General features: G+C 42.8%; 1 protein-coding gene across 3 annotated transcripts in view; it reads right to left on the reverse strand.

The window, feature by feature from the left end:
• Positions 1–21,992, reverse strand: part of tacc2 (transforming, acidic coiled-coil containing protein 2) — a 46,044-nt gene extending 24,052 nt beyond the window's left edge. For all 3 annotated transcript variants that reach the window (XM_053332562.1, XM_053332561.1, XM_053332560.1), the window contains exons 1-5: positions 21,843–21,992; positions 21,006–21,074; positions 16,472–16,713; positions 5,763–6,365; positions 1,148–1,450 (exon numbers count right to left, since the gene is read on the reverse strand). In XM_053332562.1, the coding sequence (XP_053188537.1) occupies positions 1,148–1,450; positions 5,763–6,365; positions 16,472–16,713; positions 21,006–21,074; positions 21,843–21,875 (1,250 nt within the window). In that variant the 5' untranslated portion in view covers positions 21,876–21,992. The remainder of the gene's footprint in view (positions 1–1,147; positions 1,451–5,762; positions 6,366–16,471; positions 16,714–21,005; positions 21,075–21,842) is intronic.
• Positions 21,993–23,413: the final 1,421 nt, after the last annotated feature.

Consider the following 23,413-nt stretch of genomic DNA (forward strand, 5'->3'; position numbering starts at 1 on the left):
CCTCTGCTGGTTGAAAATAACACTGCACTGTGAAAGTGGCTGAGTCATTCCCTCTTATAGAGTATATGAAATAAATTATAAAGCATAGGGGCTGCAGGGGGAATGCTTAGTGCTATCTGCGGGAAACCACGCTGATAGCAAAATAATGAGTAGCAATTACATGCAATCAGTGTTATGAATGAAAATCATTGTGTTCTGGGTTGAGACAGTGGCTCTGTGTCATGACAATGTGCTACACATGCAGCTTTAATGACAAGAAATCAGCCGTAAATCATCAAGATGGGGCAGATAGTGTGAAAAAATGTAGTGTGTACTTGATCCTGTAATGATTAAAAGATCCAAGTATAAACATTTTACCCTCATGCTTTTGCTATATAAAGCCACAATTACACAGTACATACATTTGTTTCCATAACCACTAAGTTCATACATTAGCAAATCCTGTTTCCTATTAGTTCATGTGGTAGACGTACATAGCAATGATAAAATGTAATCTTATGAGTGTGGTGACAAGACGGGTTGCTGACATAGCAAAAGAGACAATCACTCTGTATTTCACTTAAAAATTGGCAATTGGGGGTGCCCTGGTGGCCTGGGGGTTTAAGGGGCTAACCATGATCCACAAAATCTCTGTTTTTGTTGCATGTCATTCCCCATCTTTCTTTCCAATGTCAAAATAATGCTGTATGTGATTGTTAGAACAGTCCAGAGAGAAAGAGGGTTTACATTTCTGAATTATATTTTAATAGCTTACGTTATACAAAGACAACAGTGTGGATAACCAAGTTCTCTCTCTCTGATTAGGAGCTTGAAGAATCAACATCTCCGAGGCAATTTAGTGTGCCAGATGTCGATTTAATGCCATGTGGTTTGAACTGGACTTGGGTTGAAAGGATAACAGCTTGGCTACTTTTCGTCCATCAGGCTAAAGGACTAGTGTCAGAACTGGACCAATCTACTTTAAGGTCTTAAAATGAATGGAGGAGGAAACTCAGAGCAACAACTTACAAGTCTTAGTACAAATTCACACCACATTTAAAACACAAACAGATGACATGTGCTTAATTCATACTGAACATAGCAGTGACAAGGGTAATTAGTAAATGAACAAGTACAGTGACAGAGTTATCAGAGTTCATGTTCATACCTTAAAGGAGGGTGGCAGGGTGCAGAGGCAAGGCAGGGGTCCTCACTCTGGTGAACAGAAGGTGCAGGAGGGGAGGCAGGGGCTGGAGGAGGAGGAGAAGGAGGTGGAGGAAGGCAGGGGGATGCAGGTGGGGTTGGTAGAGCTTCAGGAGCTTGCCTTTCTGGGGGTGTGGGAGGAGGAGTGGGGAACTCTGCAGTATCGCTGAGGTGAGGAAGGAGGGCAGGCGGGAGGTGGGGTCTGGGGGAAGTAGGAGGGGAGGCAGGGGCACGGTCACGTCTCTCTGCCTGTTCAGTGAGGGAGGGCCTGCAGAGGAGGGAACACAAAACATCAACAGACAGACCGAAACTAGACGGCCAAGTACGGCGATTTGGAAAGCCCTCTGAGGACACATTCCATTTTCTTCTGTGCAAGCGGGCCGTGAAGGAAACTTACCTCAAAGCAGAAAAAGATGACACACTCTCCTGTCTGCCTTCACCTAAACCTAGCAGTGACTTGAAAAGGGAAATACTCACTTCAACCATCTTTTTTATTCAAATTACACGAAACTGTCCCTCATCAGTCCCTTAACATGATGGTCCATGTTTCGACTTGCCCTCTGCAGTGAAGTAGCCTGTCTGAGGGTGTCTGCCTCTGTCATCATTGGCCACCTGGTGGAGTGGATTTGGCCCGGATCTAGGCCGGTCTTATCAGGAGCGTGGTAGGCTCTCTAATCTGACTACGCAATGCGAAGGGCGCCCATGCAGCTGTTCCCCACTTGGGGCATGCCTCCTGTTAAGCTCTAAAAATACTCCAGTAGCCTCCTCTACAGAATAGAGCTTCACAATACCTTCATCAACTAAAGAACATTCACAAGTACCAAGCCAACTATCTGCTGTCGGCACTTTCCACACGTCCCTTCCAGCTTGTTTCAGACTGAGAACGCTGCTCTGTTATTCTCCCTCTTACTCTCCAGTAAAAGTCAGAACTTAATAACATTTAATGAGGGCGTGTGCTTTTCTTGAGGGCGTAGCAAGTTACAGTTTACATCTCACGCAGGTCTGGTTCCTATCATTCATGATGAAATATTTTTTAAAATCCTACAATTACATGTATGAATTTTTATTTCGTCCCATTCCTCTCATCGCAAATCCTGAGTCAGTGACAGTCCAAAGCTATACATATGTCAGCATCTGTGGCCAACTTGGCACATGCACTCTGGAAATAGAAACATCCAAGTCACAACATAGTCTGAGCAAACTGTCATGCCTGCTGCTGCCTCTAAAGATGGACAAAAACAGAAAATAAATCAGGCTAATAGAGTGGGAACTAAGATTACACTGGACACTGCGAAGGTGAGAAGTATTTACTGGTGGAGGGCCATTTATGTGTCAGTTGACCTGCTAAGTTTAACAGCTGGAGCATTCCAACCTGGCCCTGCTTTAGATATGATGTGTACGGGGCTTTATTGCAATGACAGGATGATTGCAACAAGTTAGAGAGAGAACATTTGCTTTTTTTCAACGACGCACTTCTTCATGTCGACATAGTTTAACTGTTGGTATTAACACCTGGAGGCTGTCCAAGGCAATTTTTTATTGTCGGTCGTTGAGCAATGTGCAGCGAGTTAGACGAGGGCGCCTCTTGAACAGCTCTTGAGAGGAGAACGCAAATTTTCCATAGCCAATCCAGAAGTACCCTGATTCTTTAACCTCCACTTCCATGACCAAGTAATAAGTCATACAAACACACATACAGTAATGATACTGTAATCTACGGGAAACAGCTGGACCTGGAAAACAGAAAGTCCAGGCAGGGCGTTTGATGATAAACAGAGAGCCGTAAATAAAACCAGCTGAGAGTACTGAGAAAAGTGTTTCTTAAATGCTGCACTGATGAGAGGATCATTTCTGTCCCACAGCCAGCAGCTAGCTCATACTCTCCCAACACACAGATACACATACACTGCACACTGTTGAATACATTGTATGTTGTGTGTATATTACACACACACAGGCATCATTATCAATCCATTAATTCTCTTATGTCCCCACTGTCACTAACACGATTTAAAGCCTATAGTAAATGGTTGAATATATGACATATTTGAGATTATCCGATTCAAGGCATGAACCTAGAATTGCCATGGCAACTAGTCTATTTACAGTACAATGTGGGCTCTAGCACATACTACTTCCTTTTCACCCTGAAAACACGGATCAGGAATATCCTACTAATATTCTACATATTGAGCTAAAGTCATACTCATTCCCAGAGTGGGCTGGCTTCACTGAGTTTTTTTTGGGGGGGGGGGGTTGTTCAAATTAGCTGTGTACCATTTTCAAATATATATTTTTCACCACACTTTGATGCCATATGTCTTACAGAAAGTTAGTGATAAGATGTTTATGATTGCCAAATCAATGTATTAACTCACATCCAACTTTTAAAAGTCGACCATGCCAACAGGATTTTTTGGAAAACTCACAGACAGCAGGTAACTTTTATTTCTACTGACGCAATTTCTCGCCAACTGTCAATAAGGGAGACCTTGCGTCAAGCAAGGAAGAGCAGCAAAACATGCTCTGACCTGTAACATATTTCAACGCACAACATGTTTAATTTTGAAACTTTGTTCCTTCTTTTCCGCCTTCTGTCTCTCCGTCTTTCTATTTATCCCTCCCCTCCTCCCATCTGGTGAGGTCAGCAGAGGCAGAGCGTAATTAGCACTAGTTACAGTACCTACAGACCATCTGCTGCATCCACCTGGACGGACTTAAACACCAAGACATAAACACACAGAAAAAAAGGGCAGCTATTTCTTATAGACTCACCCAGATTTCCACCATGGAGGTATCCATCACACTTCAGTGCAAACTAAGTGATGGAAATAGCTTCTGTCCAGCTCGTGATGCACTCCAAAACACCAGCGTCACTAGGCTGTAAGTCCCAGTCGTTGTACCCTGTCTCCTCTCCTCTCACTGTGACTCTGACTGACTCGGTCACACGCACTCTCAACGCAGCACATGCCCAAGTTTTTCCCTGAACTCTTGCTTTTGTTCCACTCTGTCTGGTCTGTGCAAATGACTTCAGTGGGGCTGAGTGCCTGCCCAAATTCCTCCCACTACAGGCTTCACGGCTTCAGTTCACAAAGCCGCACAGACTGAGCAAGACTGACAGCCAGGACAGCCTCTGGGGGGCGGGGAAAGAAGCACATGTACACACATACCACCAACCATGCAGTCACATTTCTGTCTCTCCCTTATGTATGTAAGTGTAACTTTATCCATTGATGAAACATATAGTGGAAATAGCACTGTCACTCTTCTTCTCTCTCACTCTGAACAAACCTTTATGTCTCCAACAGCAGTGATGGGACAAGTGTTGTGACTGACAGGTGGCAAGTGCTACTCTGGCATGTCAGATGGCTCCTGGGCTTGCAGCAAACGACAGGAGAGAATGAGAATGGGAGGTGACAAATAGGATAAATAGCTGAGGAAGCTGAGAAACACTAAATTAAGTATTAAGTATAAAGTGAAATGAAGTCTTTAGTGATGATTTCATATGATTAGAATAGCACTGAAGGCTTCCATCACACTGCAAATAATATGGAAACACATTGCACTTTGGCACAATGAACTCTAAAGTGACATGATCTTGCTCTGTAAAAAATGACAGAAATGGAAAGTTAATCCAACAAGAATATATAAATATGCTAAAATAAATACTGAATGCCTGCATGGAAACACAACGAGGTCAAACTGAATGGCACACTGGTTTACTATGTGTATTTAACTGAACATAAAGGCTTCACTGCCATTACTTCAACCGGTACAAATCTGTCAGACTCCTTCTCATTCATCCAATGCAACACTGTTAAACCGCTGCAGACAGCAGCAGCGTACCAGACGCCCTCGAGGTGTCTGAAAGCCAAACAAAGCTACCAAGGGGACTCTCACAGCACATGGAAATGCATTTCAAAAGTGTGACAAGCTGGGTAGAGTGTGCCGCTGAGCTAAAAAGCACATATCCCCCTGAGAGTCCCCTTTTACAAAAAATATCCCCACAAAAGCATACCTCTGATAGGTCATTGTGATGGCAAGTTTTGGGGAAACTATCAGCTCTAAAAGGTCACATACAAATCATTCTGATGTCTGATTTCCTGCTGTGCTGGAAGACCAGTCTACCACAAGTTTACCAGTCTCTCTTAAATGGTGAGTGGCTATAATCCTTAGATTTTATTCAATTAGGGTTTACAAGGACATGTTTTGTTTTTTCAATCCAGTCTCTGACCGAGCTCTGAAAGAGAACAGTGTCTTGGCAGCGGCCTTATAGGGAAACATTACTCCAAAGTTTATCCACACAGTTAAAGTAGGCTTTCACTGGAAACTGTAGACAACAATTCATAACACAGGCCATGTGACACTGAAAATAACAAATGATCTGGCATGTACATTAAGCAGCTAAAGTATCTGGACAGTGAATGGAGGTTAGTCTTGTTTGCTGTTGCCAGTATTTCATAACACAGATCATGATCATAACAATAAAATACATTTAAAACAGATTTTTCAACGTCACTGTCTAAACACTTGAGGTAGTTGACTATGAATTAATCTTATACTTTCAAAAAGATACTCACCAACTGTCCTGTAGCTCCTCAGCAGGATCCTGGACTGATTCAGCCGCTGCAGCTGGAACTTTAAATGACTCCTCAGATGGGCACTCCACAGGTTTTTCCACTACCTCTTCAGGCGGGTCACTGATCGCCCTCTTCTCTGGTTCTAGGTGCTCTGCTGTCTTCTTTGTTGGTTCTGTTACCTCCTCTTCATGTTTTGTTAGTTCAGGCGACTCCTCTTCCTTCTTGATTGGTTCTCTGAGTTCTTCTGTGCTATTTGCTGTTTTTAAGAGCTCAGTTGGGTGCTCTGTAATTACCTGATCCTCTTTTGGTTGTGGAAGCTCCTCTGGGAGATCATCTTCTTTCCTGGTTGGTTCAGAGAGGTCGACTTTCTTTGCTTCTAAGAGCTCTACTGTTGTCGTCTTTGTCGGTTCGTAGAGCTCTTCTGTCTTTTTGGTGGGTTCAGGGAGATCCACTGGCTTCCTCACAACATCTAGAGGTGGGATATCTGTTGTCTCCTCTGCTGTTTGTTCAGACTGTGGGATCTCGTCCTCTCTCAGTGGAGCATCTATCTCCTCAGACGGAGTAAGAAACTCTTGTTGAGGAGACTCCAGAGATGGGAGGGGTCTGCGAAAACAATACAAGAGAAGAGGGGGTTGGGGGAATTGTTGTTTAGTTTACAGCACATGCACAAGGAATGAGTGACAAATGACAAATGTGTGTGTGAGCACAGAAGCCTCTACCCTTAAAAGGGGGCATGAGTGTGTGTCCAAAAGTACTGTAGGTATGTGTGTGTTGTTGCTGTTGTTGTTGTTGTTGCATTGTGTTGAGTTGTGTGTGTTGTGTGAGAATAGGCTCATTCGTGCCCTGGAGAGCACGGACGATGTCACAGATGATGTCACCAGTTGAATATAAAGGGCTGCATTACTTCCATTAGACTTCAACAGTCATCTGACCCGAGCTTGAGTCAATACAAAGTAAAGCTCTGTGTTTACCTCCTCATTCATATTCATTGTCACACTGCTCTCTGTAATAACACCCTGAACAAGACCTCGAGTTACTGGAATGCTAAATTGAAAAAAAAAAAACAGAAGTAGAAACCCTATGAATCCTAAAGAACTGGTAAATAGGCTGAACTTCACAGATTTACAAGCTGTGGAAATGTCAATATAAATAAAGACATTCATTGACCTAATTTATAATTCATTAGTTGTGGTTCTGATTGTTCTGATTTCCCTTGCTGAAAATGCCGCAAAAATCCCCACAACAGACCACACTTCTGCCTTTTTTTCTGTGATGTTCATGAGCAGATGATATGTGACAGGATGCTAACGTGCAACTTTGTGTAACACATCAGTGAAGTAACCCATGATGACCTCCACTAAACCTTTACACACACGCATTGGCTAAGTTGATGGCATTTATTTGCAATAAACATGGTTTTATCAGCATGAAGTCCCATGTGTGTGCTCCTCTTATCTGTAATTCTTAAGGCATTTCCCCTTATATAATAAAGCCCCATGAACACATTTGAAACACACACATGCTCTACTGTTTACCTTGACGTTGCCACTGTGCTCTCGCATTCAGTCTGAGAGTGGGCGGCAGCATCTCTTAGAGCTCTTATCCAGTTTGTATCTGGTTTTTGGGCAGTCTCTGCCTTCGTAGACACTTGTTCAACAGAGGAGATGTGTGCATTCTTTTCTTGGGGCTCACACTGACCAGCAATAACAATGGGGGTGACCACAATATCATCTGGAGGCTGTGACAATGACAACTGATCATGCGGCTTCTCTGACTGGGAAGGAGTTGCAAGAGGTGTTGATGCAACATCTTCCGGGCTCTTTGACAAAACAGCAGGTGGGACTGTGAGAACATGAGGTTTTATCTTGTCTGTTGTATCACTGTCATCTTCAGTGGCCTTCCCAAGAGCAATGCTCCCCTCAGAGTGACAAACAGTGGTGTCAGTGCTGCTGTGCGACACCTCACATTCACTGATGTCTGAAACTTGAACTGATTCTGAGCCACTGTCGTTAGCACTCCCACTTAGGTTTATGACCTGTTTTTCTGTAGCTTCATTGTTAATCACTTTTATCTCACTTTGTCCCTTCCCCTGGCTGCTAGCGTTCTCTTCGTCCAGTGCTGCTTTATCACCCTTTGTGATCTCCACTACATCGGGGCCTTTTATGGGTGTTTGCACTGCTGGGCTGCTTTGTGTGGCTGGGGTTTTATTGGAGCTTTCTAGCTCAGGAGGCTTGCACACTGTATCCTGAATTTCACACTCCTCAGTTTCACTACTTTTGCTTTTCACAGCCGGGGTGGCATTAAAATACTTTTCCACAGTTTCTGGTTGCCCAACAGGATCTGGCAGAGAACTGAATATTTTTGTATGAATCTCTTCAGCCTGGTTTGCACTTGGAACAACGTCCGTATGAATGTCATGACTATCTTTGCTGACCTTTAGTGAAACAGAGAGTCCGAAAGATGAAGTCTCATGTTCCTGTGATGCACGCTCAACAGAGAGAACAGTGTTCTTTAAGGCCTCATGTTGGTCTTGACAGGCGGCTAATAGATTGCTTTTTTGCTGACCTTTAACACCCAGATCACTCAGAAACTCAGGGTCTGGCATTAAGTCTGTACCTGACCCATCTACCTCTAACCCAGGGCTTTTATTCCCATCCATCTCCTGTGTTGTCTCACCTACATGTGTGCGAGCAGTTACTATTCCTATGTCAGCTAAGGCATTTCTCTCAGCCACCCTTCCACTCTGGTTTAAATCACAGGCAAGAGGAGACGGCACATAAATCCTGTCAACGCCTGGTACTGCCTGTGCTCCCTCTTCTTTGCCTTTCTCTACACTTATCCCTTGATTATTGCCACTGCTGTCATCGCCTGTCAACTCATCCCTGCTTCCTGACTGACGCAAACTCCCAACAGAGTCGTCCCCTCCCTCTGCTACCTCGTTTACCCCTGGAACCAGTGCTTGGGTCTGGCTGATCTGACTATTAGTTTTTTCTCCCCCCTTGTGTCCCTCCAGACAACCACCTGACAATTCCTCTGTGGGTTGTCTGGATTCTTGACGCGGCTGCTGTTGCTCCTGTTGCTGAGCAAAACTGTTTGGATCTTGTGTGGACTGTGATTGGCCAGGATCTGCACTCAAATCATGTGGTGCTGTGTCCCTGTCAGAAGTGTGCTCCTGTGTTACTGTCAGAGTTTGGCGTAAACCGTGTCCATAAACAGTCTGACTTTCACTACCAGACTCTACCTCAGCACAAAGCATGTCCTCGGATGACCCGGCAGGTCTGTCAGAAGATAAGGAAGAAGTCTCTGTCTCGCTTTTAGATGCAATAACACTCTGCCTATCTCCCTCCTCCTTTAAGTCCCTTATTGGTGATTCAGTCTCTTGTATTTTATGTTTATGTGATCGCTGCAGGTCTTCAATTTCCTCTACAGCCTCTTTATCTGGCCCATTACTCTGCTGTGGTGCTGTGCCTGTCTTTCCTGTTTGCAGCTTGTTGTCGTCTGTTGTTTCCTTTTGATTATCCATGGTTGGTTGTTCGAGCTCTTTCTTTTCCTCTTTAAACGGCACAGAGGTCTGATCTCCCAATTTGTGTTCATCTTTCATATTGTCTTGTTTAATTTCATCAAGAGGCAGGTCAGAGCTAAATGGGAAGCTGGCATTCATGAGGTCATCCCTAGTGGATACTTTGCAAATAACAGGTTTAATGCAAATAGAGTTTGGGTCGGTATGAGAAATTACATTATCAGATCCACCATTTGCTGCTGCACCCACTGCACCAAGAGGATCACTTTTGGGAGACAGACTTTCCTGATGTGACAATGTAGTTTCATGGTCAGATGGAAATTTTTCATTATTAATAGAAGAATTATCAAGTGCAACAAAAGACTCTGCAGGATCATTGCTATCCTCCACTTCTGGGTGTGGTTTGTCTGCTTTAACATTGACATCACTGTGCTCCAGATCCTCTGCTAAAGACTTTTGTGTAATTTCGCCCCTCTCGTTGCTATCCACCTCTCTGGAGAGAAAGGTATTGTCACCGTCAGCACTGCAGCTCTCTTTCTGCTCAGGAGGTGAGACACTACAGTCATTGACGAACTCCAAATGACTCAACATCGGGCCAGGAAGCTGCATCGCAAAGGCAGAATTACTGGCACATTGCTTGCTAACTGAAATCGACTGGTCAGCTGCTGTCACTTCTGAAGTCACTGATTCATCCTTTGTTAGTTCAGCGGACTGAATCACGGACAACTCCTTACTAGAGTTCATGGGCTCTGTGGTAGCAACTGCACAAGGAGGTGATTGATCTACCTGGGCGGGAGGCAGACAGCTGGGGTCAGTGGGCTTTGTCTCAAGGGAGGCTGAGCAGGTTAAAGTCACAGTTTCAAGTAGTGAACCAGAGTCAATGTCAGTAGAGAGCTGTCCATCAGGTAGCTCAATAGAGGTGTCACTTAAAGGCTTACAGGTAACATCATCAGGTGGAAGCACAGAACATGGAACGGGAGGATGTTGGTTACCTTCTTTTTCATTGGCAATAACATTCTCCACATCACTTATAATAGGTGACTCCTGAGGCTGGTCATTTTTGATTGAGTCTTTACACTCCACATGTAGGTCATCTGGCTCTTTCTCCTTCGACAAACTTGGCTTTACAGCACCCTTTTCTATGTCTACTTCTTCTTGCTTTGGCACCTGTGCTGACACCTGTTCAACTGTTAAATGGTCAGAGATGGCACGACCGTCACATTTTGTGGTTTGAAGAAGGTCAAAACGTTCCTCATTACCAGTCTGATTCTTCTCTGTAGAACTTTGAAGTGGTTTTGAGGAGGCCTCGGTCACTGCTTGTAAATTCACTGTGTCTGTCTCCAAGTTGTCTTTAACTGACTGATCTCTGGTTATGTTCGTGGTCTCTTGAGTCGCAGTATCTTTTTTATCCAATTGAACATCTTTCTGTGGCTTTTGGAAGTCAGTTGAGTGTTGTATTGCTGGTTCATTCTTGGTAGGAGCTGCCTCTGTGGGGATTACTGCCTTGTGAAAGCCAAGAAAATCTTTGAAAATAAAGCTGGCTTCAACAACAGGATAGTGCAAACTCTCATGTACCGTCAATGGAGGCAAAGAGGCGCAGTCCGAAGGCATCGACATATTCCTGACATCCACAGAGGAACTGCTCTCTTGTTTCACAGTGTCCACAAAGTGAACTCTGTTTTTACCTCCACTGTCATTATATACATACATACCCACTCCAGACATATCAAGGCTACTATTGCTCTGGGTCTGGGCTTGAGCTTCAGCTGCAATTCCGGCTGTCCTGACTTCTGTTGTGCTACTTTCAGGCCGGACCTGTTGATTGTTGCTTTCTTGTTGCTCGACTGGGATTTGTTGTGAAGTAGTCAAAGGCTGAGGAGAAATTGAAGGCAGAAAGACTTGGCTGTAGTTTCTACCTGTCAATGTGATGAATGACTCCCCACATGTGGGTCCAGAAGACAATTCTTCCTCTGAAATCAGATTTAGTTTGATATCGGCTCCTCCGTCTGTATTGCAGGAGCTTTGTTTGGGGTGAGTGGGGAGTGGTGAAATAGCTGCTCCAAGCTGCTCCTGGCAGGGGTGAGAGAGACGGTCCTGTTCAGTACAGATGCTCTCAGTGATGGTAGCGATCGGCTCACCCCAGCTCTGTGACTTCAGCTGTGACTCGGCAACATCGGTGGGCGGACACGTCTCAGTCTCAGCTGATGACACCCCACTAGCAAAGCCTTCTGGCTGGCTGAATGAACCGTGCTCTCTAGCCAGCCCTCCTTTCTCTTCCACCTCCTCTCCTCTTCCTCCTCCCTCTCCTGCTCCCTCCAATCCCGCAGCACTCTGATCCAGACAATCAGGACCAGTAAGCAGCCCAAGGGGAGAAGTATTGAAATAGGTTTCTAGCTGGACTCGCTCCTTTTCTCTGTCTCCCTCCTCAGCTGGGAAGATCTCTGTGTCTGCACTGCGAACAGTTGACTCTCTTGGTCCCTTCGTTTCACTGTCAGTCGTGTTATGTGGCATTTTGCTGCTGCAGCTTTTCTCAGATGTAGCCTGTCCCTCTTTTGCTGAGAATGCAAGTGAGCATTTTTCCTGTGAAAAGACTAATGAGAGCTGAGGAAGGCTGTCCATAAGTCCTCCTCTCTCTCCGTCTGCAGTGCCGAGGCACTTTTCTTTTTCTCCCAAATCTTTCTCTCCTGCTGCTTTTTCACTCTCTGCGATTGCTACAGTAGCTCTCTCCAGTGAATCACGCCTCATGCTTTCTCCCTCTCCCTCGCTTTCTATCACTTCTGGCATCGTGGGTGTTGTCAGTGGCAACGCAGCAACCACCACTAAAGCCTCTTCAAGGGCACTCTCCATGCTACTCTCTCCCACACAAGTTCGGCTATTGGAGAGTGGGCTCCAACTCTCCAGTGTGTGTATCTCTGCTTCTGAGGTAACTATAGCCTCCTGTGCTTGTGCATCTGATCTCTTATCAGCAGAAGCAGCTGAATTGATAACTGCAGTTTCAACATATGTCAGGGTTGTATTTTGGTTATTAATGACATCTCCGGTTGCATGTTGCTTGCTCTGTGGGCTTGACTCTGAGCTGTGATTCATGCCACATGGGGCATCTGTATGTTTGTGGTTATCTGACTGATGAGACTCTTGTGAAAGAGTGTGGCTGGACACAGGTGAACAGGCCAAGTCAGTAAGATGATCCTGCTGTATATGAGAGGATGATAGTGGGGGGCTAGAGCTGCGCTTTCCCCCGAGGCTCAGCTGTTGCTTGTAATAAAACCCATTATCAGGCTGTTCACCACACACCACAGTCTCAGTGTCTGCCTCGGACACTGATTCTGCATTTGCCTTTGAATCTGTATTATTTCCTGCATTTATAAGCGGCACCGCCTGTAAATCATTTTCAGGTTGTGCTGCTGTCATCTCTGCTTTCAGTTCAGTCTCTGCACTCTTCTCCATCTTTTTCTTTTTCCTTTGTTTCTTTTTTTCTTTCTTCTTTGCCTTTTTGTCCTTCCTGGCGTCAGCCTGTAGGTCACTTGGTGAATTAGTCTGTTTGTCTGTTTTTGACTCCTGATCCTCTTCTTGGTGACTGTCTGCTTCTGTCTGTTGTTCTGACTGCATCTCTATAATTGTATCTTTACCCCTAAAATGAAGACTACTGCACTCTGATGTTTCATTATCTGATTCATCTTCATTTCTACTTTCAACCATATGAGTGTTGATACTGGATTCATTACTTTGATTTTCTTTCTTTATGTCTGCAACCTCTGTTATTGCCTCAGTGTTTTTCTCTGTAATCACTGCACTACCATCTGGAGTGCCTTTTTCCTGACTGACTGCATTAGAATCAGCATTTGCCTCTTTTATATTTTCTCTCTGCTCACTGAACACAGGGGGTTTCGGGGTTTCTTTAAATGAATCTGTATTCATTGCCATTTCTGAATGTGTTTGCTCGTCTTTTTCTTTTTCTGGTTTTATTTCAGGTCTTTTTTCCTGGCTCTGTGTTGTTTTTATTTTACTCTCCATCTCTGCAGTCCTGGCGCTATTGTCAGTACCCAGTATGTAATTCCTGAAACTAAACACAACTGTATCCATCTGACTGTTTGCTGCCTCACTGTTTCCGTGTGCACTCCTGTTTCCATGGCCCCCGTTGCTACGTCCTGGCTGGACTACGATTGGAGGCAGTGATGATGACTCACTGGGCTTATTAACCATTGCTTCTCCAGTTTTCTTCTCTTTTTCATTAACTGTTTCAGGCATGGTGCTCAAGGGCTCTGGGGATTGAAATAAGCCCAGTGAAGCCATTTGCTCCTCACATTCCTGGAAGGCTTCTTGCAGCTCCCGGTCTAGGAGCAGGTGTGTAGCAGAAGGTGTGGCAGTAGGCCGAAGTGAAGGCTGGACATCTGTGAGAACTGGGTCGTGAGGCCTGAGACGAGGGTAGGGTGACAGAGTTAAGGGTCTGGACTGGCAGGCAGACAGCTGGTCATTCCACAATGCCACAGAGTGCTGCTATTGGCGGAGAAAAAGCCCATGCTCTGACACTGCACTCCACAATAGGCACACACAACACACAACTGTACTCAGGATGCCTATTCTGAGATGTGCACTCAACAACAACAACAACAACAAAAATCGCACCAGCTGTTTCTAATATATGACTGTTAATGAACATGCATGTCTGTTCATTTACACCAAAATATATGGTTTATTTACTATGAAGCATTCCAATAACAATGCAATTTCAGGATGTTTATCGCAAACCCACTACCTTCAAATATCAGTGCTCAATTTTATTTAGACTGTCTGATATTCTTATTATACAAGCAGTTTCATTCAAGTACTTTGTATGGTTAATGCATTTATTTCACTGAGGCTGCTATGTACTGTGATACTGTGATTATGTACTGAGCAATGTTGCCTATTCTATCATTACAATCAAAATAATGAATGTACTTTGATTATTAATTCTAAAAGACTATTTTTATATAAAGTATAGTAAACTAACTGTAAATGTTGCGTGAGACATATTTATATATATATATATATATATATATTTATAATTACAGTCTTACGTTATCATTTCCTTGAGAAAACTGGGATGGTAATAAATTGTAACCCGATAAACAAACTAACAAATGGTCATACATAAATCAGATATTAAAGGAGTGTCATTGCTCTACAAAACACAGCTAGAGTTATGACGTGAATGCTTGGAATAAATGCCTTTAACAAATTAGGGCAGCCTTATGCCTATCAGATGCTGAGTCATTGCTAAGCCATTAGCCAGCAGTGCAGGATATTGCTGTGGGATATCTCTGTGCCTCTCTGAGTGTATAGATCCACTATAATTACTTCCACTAGAAGATGTACTCCCACTCTATCATTGTTGTCATTAAGTCATTGTATACATGATCTATATAATACACAGGGCCCTACACAGGACAGTCCTTATCTATTCATTTAAGTCATGCATCAACCACTATGCCAAAGTCATTATTGATACCAAGGTGCAAATTGAAAAATGAGCAACAAAAATGCCATTAAGATATTGCAGGTGACCGGTTAATACAGTCTCACATGATTGCTCCATAAAGGCTCCGTCATTTCCTTATAAACACATCCTTTGCCATGACAGCATCTTATTCACTCACCTTACTCACTAGCCTCTCTGACACAAATCTGCATCTAATTCAGTCCCTACTGCCGGGATAAAGTTTTCCAATTCAAGTTGTTGACTGCCTACCTGAGGCCTGAGACCAGGTGTTTTGTGCACTGTAGATGTGCTGCTATTCTGGAATATTTTGATTGAAAAGGTGACATTTTATGTTTGTTTGTTTTTCTGTTTTGACAGTCTAAGCATTTTTAGTTAATACAGTGAAACCTTGCATACTACTTTAAATTCACACTTTCACATATTATCATAAAGTAATCATACAGTTGAAATGAGCCAGACATAAAAAAACACACTGAGGCTTTAGGCAAAGTTGTGCAATTAACCTAAGCACTCAGACAAAAGCAGAATACCAGGCAACACTTGAGGCAGAACATAAAGTCAGTTTGCAGTTAATTCATCCAAGCATGAAAAAAACAGCCCACACACATCACACACACCCCAAGCCAGGTCTGCTTAGACAAACAACATCCATACAGGAGCAATATCTGTCACTCTCAAGTATAAGTAAGCAACATTGTATCATTTTATCATCTTTTTGTTTCACTCCATGCTCCCTGATTTTAGTCTCCATCATCCAGCCTACTGCTGCTGTGCTGACCACACACGCAGACACTCTCTATCCCGCATCATGCAGAGTCTTTGTGATACCTGTCTAGAACCACCAGTGGTCGACTGACTTCCATGTGATGCTGCAAGCCAGCCAGCAGGGGGTTCACCTGCTCACATTTCGTCTCACCTGAGCTAGTTTGAGTTCTGCTAACACAAACCCACAACACCCACGCACAAATACACACACAAAGACACATTCACAACAGATAAATATCTATTATATTTCACCTTCACTTCATTTTTGCTCTTGTAAGGGTATAAATCAAGTATAAATAAACATGACTATACAGTATCGTGACAATAATATGTTAGTATTATTACAAATACTCGCACAGTAGGCATGTTTAATCAAGTTTAGACTTTGTGATTGTCTCTCAATGCTTTCTCAGTGCATGCTGGGAAAGGCTCTAGTTGCACAGTAACCCTCAATAGGAGCAGAAAAGTGAAAAAAGTATGAATGGTGTGTGAATTGATAAACACTGCACACTTACAGTGTCTGATTGACTGAGCTGTTTTTGTTAAATACAAAAAAAACAAAAACACTTTTAAAGTGACAATATGCAACTTAAAAAATAAAACAGTTAATGACATAAGGTGACAGCAAAAAGTGAGTATGCTGTTATTTGTGGACCCATTTAAAGAAAGTACAACTAATGGTTTTACTCTTCCAACTGTATTGTTTTTGGAAGTAGACGGAATAAAAACAGCCATAACTATTTAACTGATTATATTTATTCAGAACTGAAACAGCCTCCAAAAACCAAGCAAGAACTTGTCTTTCTTGTTCCTGTAATGAAGAGTTAGTGTGTGGGTGGAGGAACTGTGATAGTTATTATAGTTATTATTTTACCTGCATAATAGTGTGTGTGTGTGTGTGTGTGTGTGTATGTGTGCTTGCATGTGTAACACCAAACTTACCCCAGCGAAGATTCCCAGATGTTGAGCTCACTGCTGAAGTCTAGACTGGGCAGCAGGTCATGAGGAAACTCAAGCTCCTCTTTGTCCTCCTGGTCTCCAGCTTCACTTCTGCTCTCCTCCACTCCAGTGATGACTGGAACTTCTGGGAGCAATGGTAGAGACAGCAGACTCTGCTGGCTGATGGGTTCAGTCAGGTGCGCTCTGTCGTCCCCCTGGGTCAAACTCTCGGTGTAAGCTTCAGACTGTGGGACAGTGAGACATATTCATGGTTAGGTACATGATGGTTATGTATAAAGTCTGAGCATGTTGTAAGCAAACACTGGAACATCTACAGATTAATGCTCAAAGCCAAACAAGATGAACAAATAACTCCACCCATGTATTAATCTCTTTAAGAGGTGTTGTTTGTATAGTAATGCAAAGGTCATACTGAGTGCCTGACTGCTTCTACTTAAACCTTGACTTTGTCTCTCAACTGGCTTTTCTTATGCTATTAGTTGCATTAAAGGATTATTTCCAGCAATCAAGTCTAGGATTTATGTTAGTCTCGCTTCACAGGCCAGATGCCTGCAGCTTTGTTTACACTCTGCTCTTAAGTCTCACCTAACTATTATTCCAGAAGGAAAAAGCACCTTAATTAAATGAATATATGGTCATTACACTCTGTTTTTTTCCCTTAGGTATCCGGAGGCACATCTTAAAGAAGTCTGGGACTTTTTTTTTGCCTGAGTAAGTAACATTTTACAGGGTGAGCGAGAATAATGATTGAAGATACTGTGACAGATATAATCAGACATGTACATGGTTTAATCATTGTCTAGAGTGGATTATTTATATGCCGTTTTCAGACGTTAATTCGTCACTTTAACTTGAAAATAAAAAAACTCCACCATTCACTTTTCTGAAGAAAAAAAAACTCTAAAGAATGTGTTCAAAGCGTGATCTCATGTGGCTTGAAAGCTTACATGTAGACAACACCTTCTGTAGCACTTGGCAAAATAAAGCTGTCTTTCTTGAGTCTGAAGTTCAACCACAGCCACTCACCACAACACTTGGCTGTGGTGTCATGTTGCAGCAACATTGCCCTCATGACATAAAACTGTGGATCCACCATGTAGACTCAGTTTACAGACGCCAAAGGTGTTTCCTTATTTCACCCAATCAGATTTCAAAATATAAATATGAAACACATACAAACATGTACAGATATAATGTAGCCTGGTAAAATTCAATATGTCAGGAACATGTGTAAATGAACTGTTTCTTACAAAAAGAGATCCTGTTTTTAGTAGGACATGAGTTGAGTACAGACACATACACTTTGACAGTGGTGATGTTGCCTATTGAGCATGGGCTGAGATTCTAAACTGAATCCACTCATTCATTATTTATGAGCCAGTTGTAGACAGCATGGTTGCACACTAGCAGAGGAGGCTCAAGCAGAGACAATGAGGAAACCAACTCTTTAAAAAACATCTTTGGAGACCAGACTGAATATAATAGTTCTTTCCTATTGTACATTTGTGTTACTGTTTTTATCCTTTTAGCTCTTGCATTTAGGCTATTGTTAAAAGGTGAATGCAGGAAAAGATTTTCAAGCCAAATTTGCATCAAATTATGTGAGTTTAAAATAATCAAATGTTGTATTCTTCATTCCAGATGAAGTGAAGTGCCATTTCACAAGGTCTTGCTCTAGCTTCAACATAATGGTGTAGTTACTGGATGTGGATATTTGAGACACATTAACACGTGGAGCTGTGGGTGTGATCAGTGACGAGGCTCTGAGTCACTGGCCTCACCTGTGTTACCACTACAAAGAGTCTCCTTAGTGTAACACACATTCAGATGGAGGCTCTCTTTTTCTTTCCCACAAATATCAGTGCTGCTCAAATGAACTGTTATAAAAAGATGCCGACTGTACTTCACCAACGTTAAAGCTCTATTTACAAGCAGTTAGCAAATTCTGTAGCCACTCCTCACATCTGCATATGCATAGCTTGAGCAACATTCTGTTATTTTTAAATGAACTATTTTAGACTACTCCAGCTACCAACAAGCCTCTTTCTCAAAAGAAATCTGGTCACACGCTGAAAAAAAAAAACATGAGAACATGAAACATTTAAGAACTGCAGAGTGAAAGAAAGTGATCCTAAAAAAGCACAGCTGGAAGTAAGTGTGTCACTCCAGATGTATTTGATCTCCCTGTTTTAGCTATTTTCTGTATTGTTACATAATAAAAATTAATTTAAAATTCTTTTACACATTAGGAGTTACACATGCAGAGACGAACACAGTTCTAGCATATAAATATCTGTATGTTGACGTATATTGGTTTCCTGTTTCCTGTCTAAACTCTTACCTTGTCATGTAGACCAGCTAATGGTTCACTGCAAACTGTGAAAGTGTGATGTGTAAAACATACTAGCCCCTAATATCCATTCAGAAAAGTTTAGACAGAATGACAAGGAACAGCACCAGGTGAAGAGGTAAAACCAAATTTACAGCCATATTATCTGCCTTTTAAAAGATCACCAGTGAGGTTACCTGTAACCAGTTTTTAACACGTTGAGGTGGAAAACCACAGCTGCTGTTTCAGTCAGTTTGACCCCCACCACTGCCTGTTATTAATTAACCCACAAGTACAAAACAGAAAGCAAACTGAGGTTGCCTGGAGACTGCCACTTGTCCAAAAGTCAGTAAGTAATACTTAATGTTAATTCAACATGTCGGTGCCCATGTGCTAGTAAAACTTTAATGCTTTACACATGACTACTGTAAAGACAGACAGGACAGTGTCAAAGCAGGAACAGGCCCTCACTTGAACAGTCAGTTACAAACAGAGACATTAACAGATTCAACATGCCCCTATCCAGACCACTTCCTTGTGTAAAACAGTACACCTCTCTCCTTGAGTTTCATCACATCATCTCCACACAGTATGTTGCACTTACCCAGCAGTGTGCTCCACTGTGTTGAAGGTGACTCTACAGTGCAGTGCAGCTCCTCTGCTACCCTTCTACTTTCCCCACTGTACAGGCAGCCTCTGCAGGGCACTGTGTTTTGAAGAGGGCAGGCGACAACACAAACATGCTGCAACACATGCTGCTGACGCTCCCTCTCCTCTCCTGTTCTGACTCAGCTAACTTCCTCCTCCCCTTCTCTCCTCCTCTCCACAGTCCTGTCCTCTTCCTCTGTTGCTGCCGCTCCCCTGTTAAATTTCCATGAAGGTCCTCATGCTCTTGCAATGTGTGTGTGTGTGTGTGCGTGTGTGCGTGTGTGTGTGGAGTCTAGAAACACTACACTACCACACACATACAAACACTGCTGCTGAGACTGACTGACTTGACTATGGGCTGGTCACAGGGAAGTGCTAAGAATTCTCCTCCCCCTCTACTGTAAACTCTTTCCACTCAGCTTTCACTCTATCCCCTCCTCCTACTCTTCTATCTCCCTTCCCTCCTCTCCTCTTTCTGTCCTTCCCTATCCACCTCTGCTCCGGCCTCCTCCCCTCGCCTCTCTCTTGCTGTGTCTTCTGGCTGGTTGCACTGGCTGACTGACAGTGCCTCTGCAGGTGAATGCTGGGAATTAGGCCAAGGGTCGGGGCTGCGGTGACCCCCTGAGAGGGGATCAGGTTACACTCCAAGAAGCTTCATACAAACAGAAACGCCATCCTCCTGCATCATAATAAAAGCTCCTCCCTCATGCTGTTTTGACCTCTCAGTGTTGCCAACTAAGTGTTTGACATCATTAACAGGAGATGGACATGACAGCAGTTTTCCCCATGACCCCCTAATTTACACACGCTTCACCACTTAAGGCCAGTGACCGTTCCTCTGGTCAGAAACACACTATTAGATCACTGGGTATTTTCAGCTGGTTAGTTTATGTTTAAGTGTCTCCTGTGGCTGATTTTCTAAAAGTATCTTCTATGGATTGTTTGTGACCTTTCTTATGTTTGACATCCTCCTGAAAAACTAAGACAATACAAACCCACACAATCAGATAAGAGCAGTATATGGCAATGGAACTAAAAGCCTTTAGGAGGATACATTTTGCAGTGTCATGCACATTTGAGGATGATGTCAAGGGGAATGAAAATAAACTACATCTAACCACTGATCACAGCACACATGTATAACCAAACAAATGCGCTGCATGATGTGACGCTGACGTGAATGTGAAAGGAATGAGATGTTGGAAATTAGTTTATTTCTACTGTGTGTCACTTTACAAGCTAGAACTGAAAGCATGATTGCTTTGCTTAAAATAGTTGAAGTATGAGGGCATTTCACATAGACTAAACAGAGGAATGTTGATTTCTTGGGTCGCAATGAAAAAAGATTGCAGCAAGAACATGACTGTGTCCTTCCTGCATCATTTCTTAAATGAAGTTTAAAGATACATCTTAGATACAGCAGCTGATTTTGAGTTTCAAATGAACAACAGCAACCTGAAAAGACGCACAACATATCTCACTAGTGAATACAAACTAATTTTTCTCTGTCACATACACACACGCACACACATATTGTACCTTCAAGGAGTCATTCTCATTTTCCTGAGGTGGAAACAGAACAAAATTTTCTGGAGCGCCCTCTTCTGGCTGTAAGCAGGAATGAAACAGTTCAACAAGGGATCTTAAAGGGCCAAACCGACAGAATTTAGTAGTAGAGGTATGCATTAACACACTGAAAACAAAATCGCCATTGTTTTTTGAAACAAAACAAACCCCACTATCCAATCATACCTTATGGTCAGGGACCTCTATAGCTCATGAGACAAATGTGTATGTTAATCCTATTAAGATAATCCTGAATTCCACAGCTGAAGTGCTCTAGTCACATGTGGAAATTACCGTCTTTTTTTTTGTAACTGCTGTAGTGAAAATAGCACAATTTCAACGTATGAAGTACTTGCAAGATAAGCAAAAATCAGAGTTAATTGCAACAATAGCTCTACAAACAGTGGAGACCATCAAAGAAATGATGGTTTTAATAAAATCCAGAAAGAAACCAACGTTTGGAAAGAGCAGGGTGCATAGCAGTGAACACAAATGAAGACTGATATTGTCAGAGCCATAGCTTAAACATCAAATATTTATCTTAACCTCTGCTTTACAACAGTTAACCGCTACATAATCCAAGGAGTGTTATCTAAAATGCTTAGACAAGCCTCAATTAAGCATGAGAATGCATACAAAGCTCCACGCACATCCTGTGTGTTTTACTGAAGCCAGCAGTTAGTAATCATGCAAGTAAAGTGTTGTTAGTAGTTAGTCCTCCGTGCATGAAAGACTTCAAGGTATGTAGCAGCACTGGGGGCAGTGAGTATAGCAATTCCAGCCATCCAATGCCAGCAGGCTTGCCCTTACCAACACCTCAGTTGTGCTGTTCTCGTTCCCCATGGTTCATCCGGCTGCAGGGCGACAACTGCCCAAACCAACAGCCTCTCACATCAGCTGGCTGAAAGACACCACAGCACAGAAGGACCATCAGCGTACAACCACAAAATGTGCAGGGGAGCTGTGGTCCCTCAGTGGAGGATTAGAGGTCTGTGGTATGAGGTTGAACTAGCAAAGAGAGAGAGAGAATGGTAAGTGTGTATGTTATTTTAGAGATTAGGGGCTTGTGATGCAAGACCTCCCTCTGGGACCAAAGTGCAGGCTTTACCTCGGCTGATGAGGGCTTAAAAGCAGGAGAAAAAGAATATTCAGTAATGCAGAGACTGTCGTGATTATAGGAGTTGATTTTAGAGTTCCGGCATATTGGAGAAATTCAACAATTCAGCACTGATGAGCAGCAGAGTCACTCTGGTCTCAGTGATCTCAAACCAATGGCATCGCCTCCAAGAATAAAAACATCTTTATGTTTAAAATATTACACATACACAGTGACTAAGGCTGGGTAATCCCGTAAAGTTATACTTGTCCTGTGATAAATAACAGTAGTGTAGTGTCTCTTGGTTTCCAGCACTGTTCAGCCTGTTAGTGAACACAAGGTATGGCCCAGACATAAAAAATATCCAGTTATTATACAAATTATACTAATAATTCTGTTTGGCATAATTATATACAGTATATTGTATCAAGAAAAGACAAGTTCAGCAACATTCAACCATACACTGGTTATAAAGCCACTTTCATGAGCATGTCAAATATTTTTTGATATTTACCTTTCTGTACTCTCACAGTGACATTTCCTCATTGTATGTATATTGTGCTCAGCTGTAAACACTGATACCACAGAGAGCCTGTGTGTGCATTCCTCATATGACTGCAGGGACTGTACGGTAGCTCTGTTTAGTCAGAAAGCACTGACCTGAATTGCAAGACTTTATAAATAGAGATCTGCCGTGTCCACTGCTGTTACTTTATTCCACTCTTGTGCACAATTTGTCATGCACACCAGATTTCCTGACAAATGTAGAGGCTTTAAATCCCAGTTATGTGTGTGCAATATGAAACATTAATTCAGTTTTTTGTTCCACACTGATTAAAGAGTGAGCATGAGAAAATGAATATCCTTATTGCCCCTCACATCTTAATTATTATGTGTTCTATGGTGTGGCAACTCTTCCCCCACGCCTGTCTACTTGCTATTTGTGTGAATGGGGTGTAATTTCAGCCTTCGCAGTGTGTACGCGTGTGCACTTTAACTGGCGGCAGTGTTTCTGAGCTTTTTGGCAGCACAGAAAGCACTGGGGCAAATCATATGATTAGATGATTGCCAGGTCTCTTTTCACCTCATCAGTTATCTGTCCATCACTCAACATGAGCCATCTTTTAAGCTCTTGGGTTTGGGTGAGCAGCATATGTCTCTGCTTAGACACCTACAGGATGAGGTTACTGTTTCCTGCCCTCTTTGTGACCCCTCCCTCCACTGGCACAAAAACACAGCAACAACTCAACCACCGAAGTAAACAGAACATGTATCTCTAATATAA

The sequence above is a fragment of the Scomber japonicus genome, chromosome 14 (assembly GCF_027409825.1).
Source record: "Scomber japonicus isolate fScoJap1 chromosome 14, fScoJap1.pri, whole genome shotgun sequence".
In the NCBI taxonomy this organism is placed as follows: Eukaryota; Metazoa; Chordata; class Actinopteri; order Scombriformes; family Scombridae; genus Scomber; species Scomber japonicus.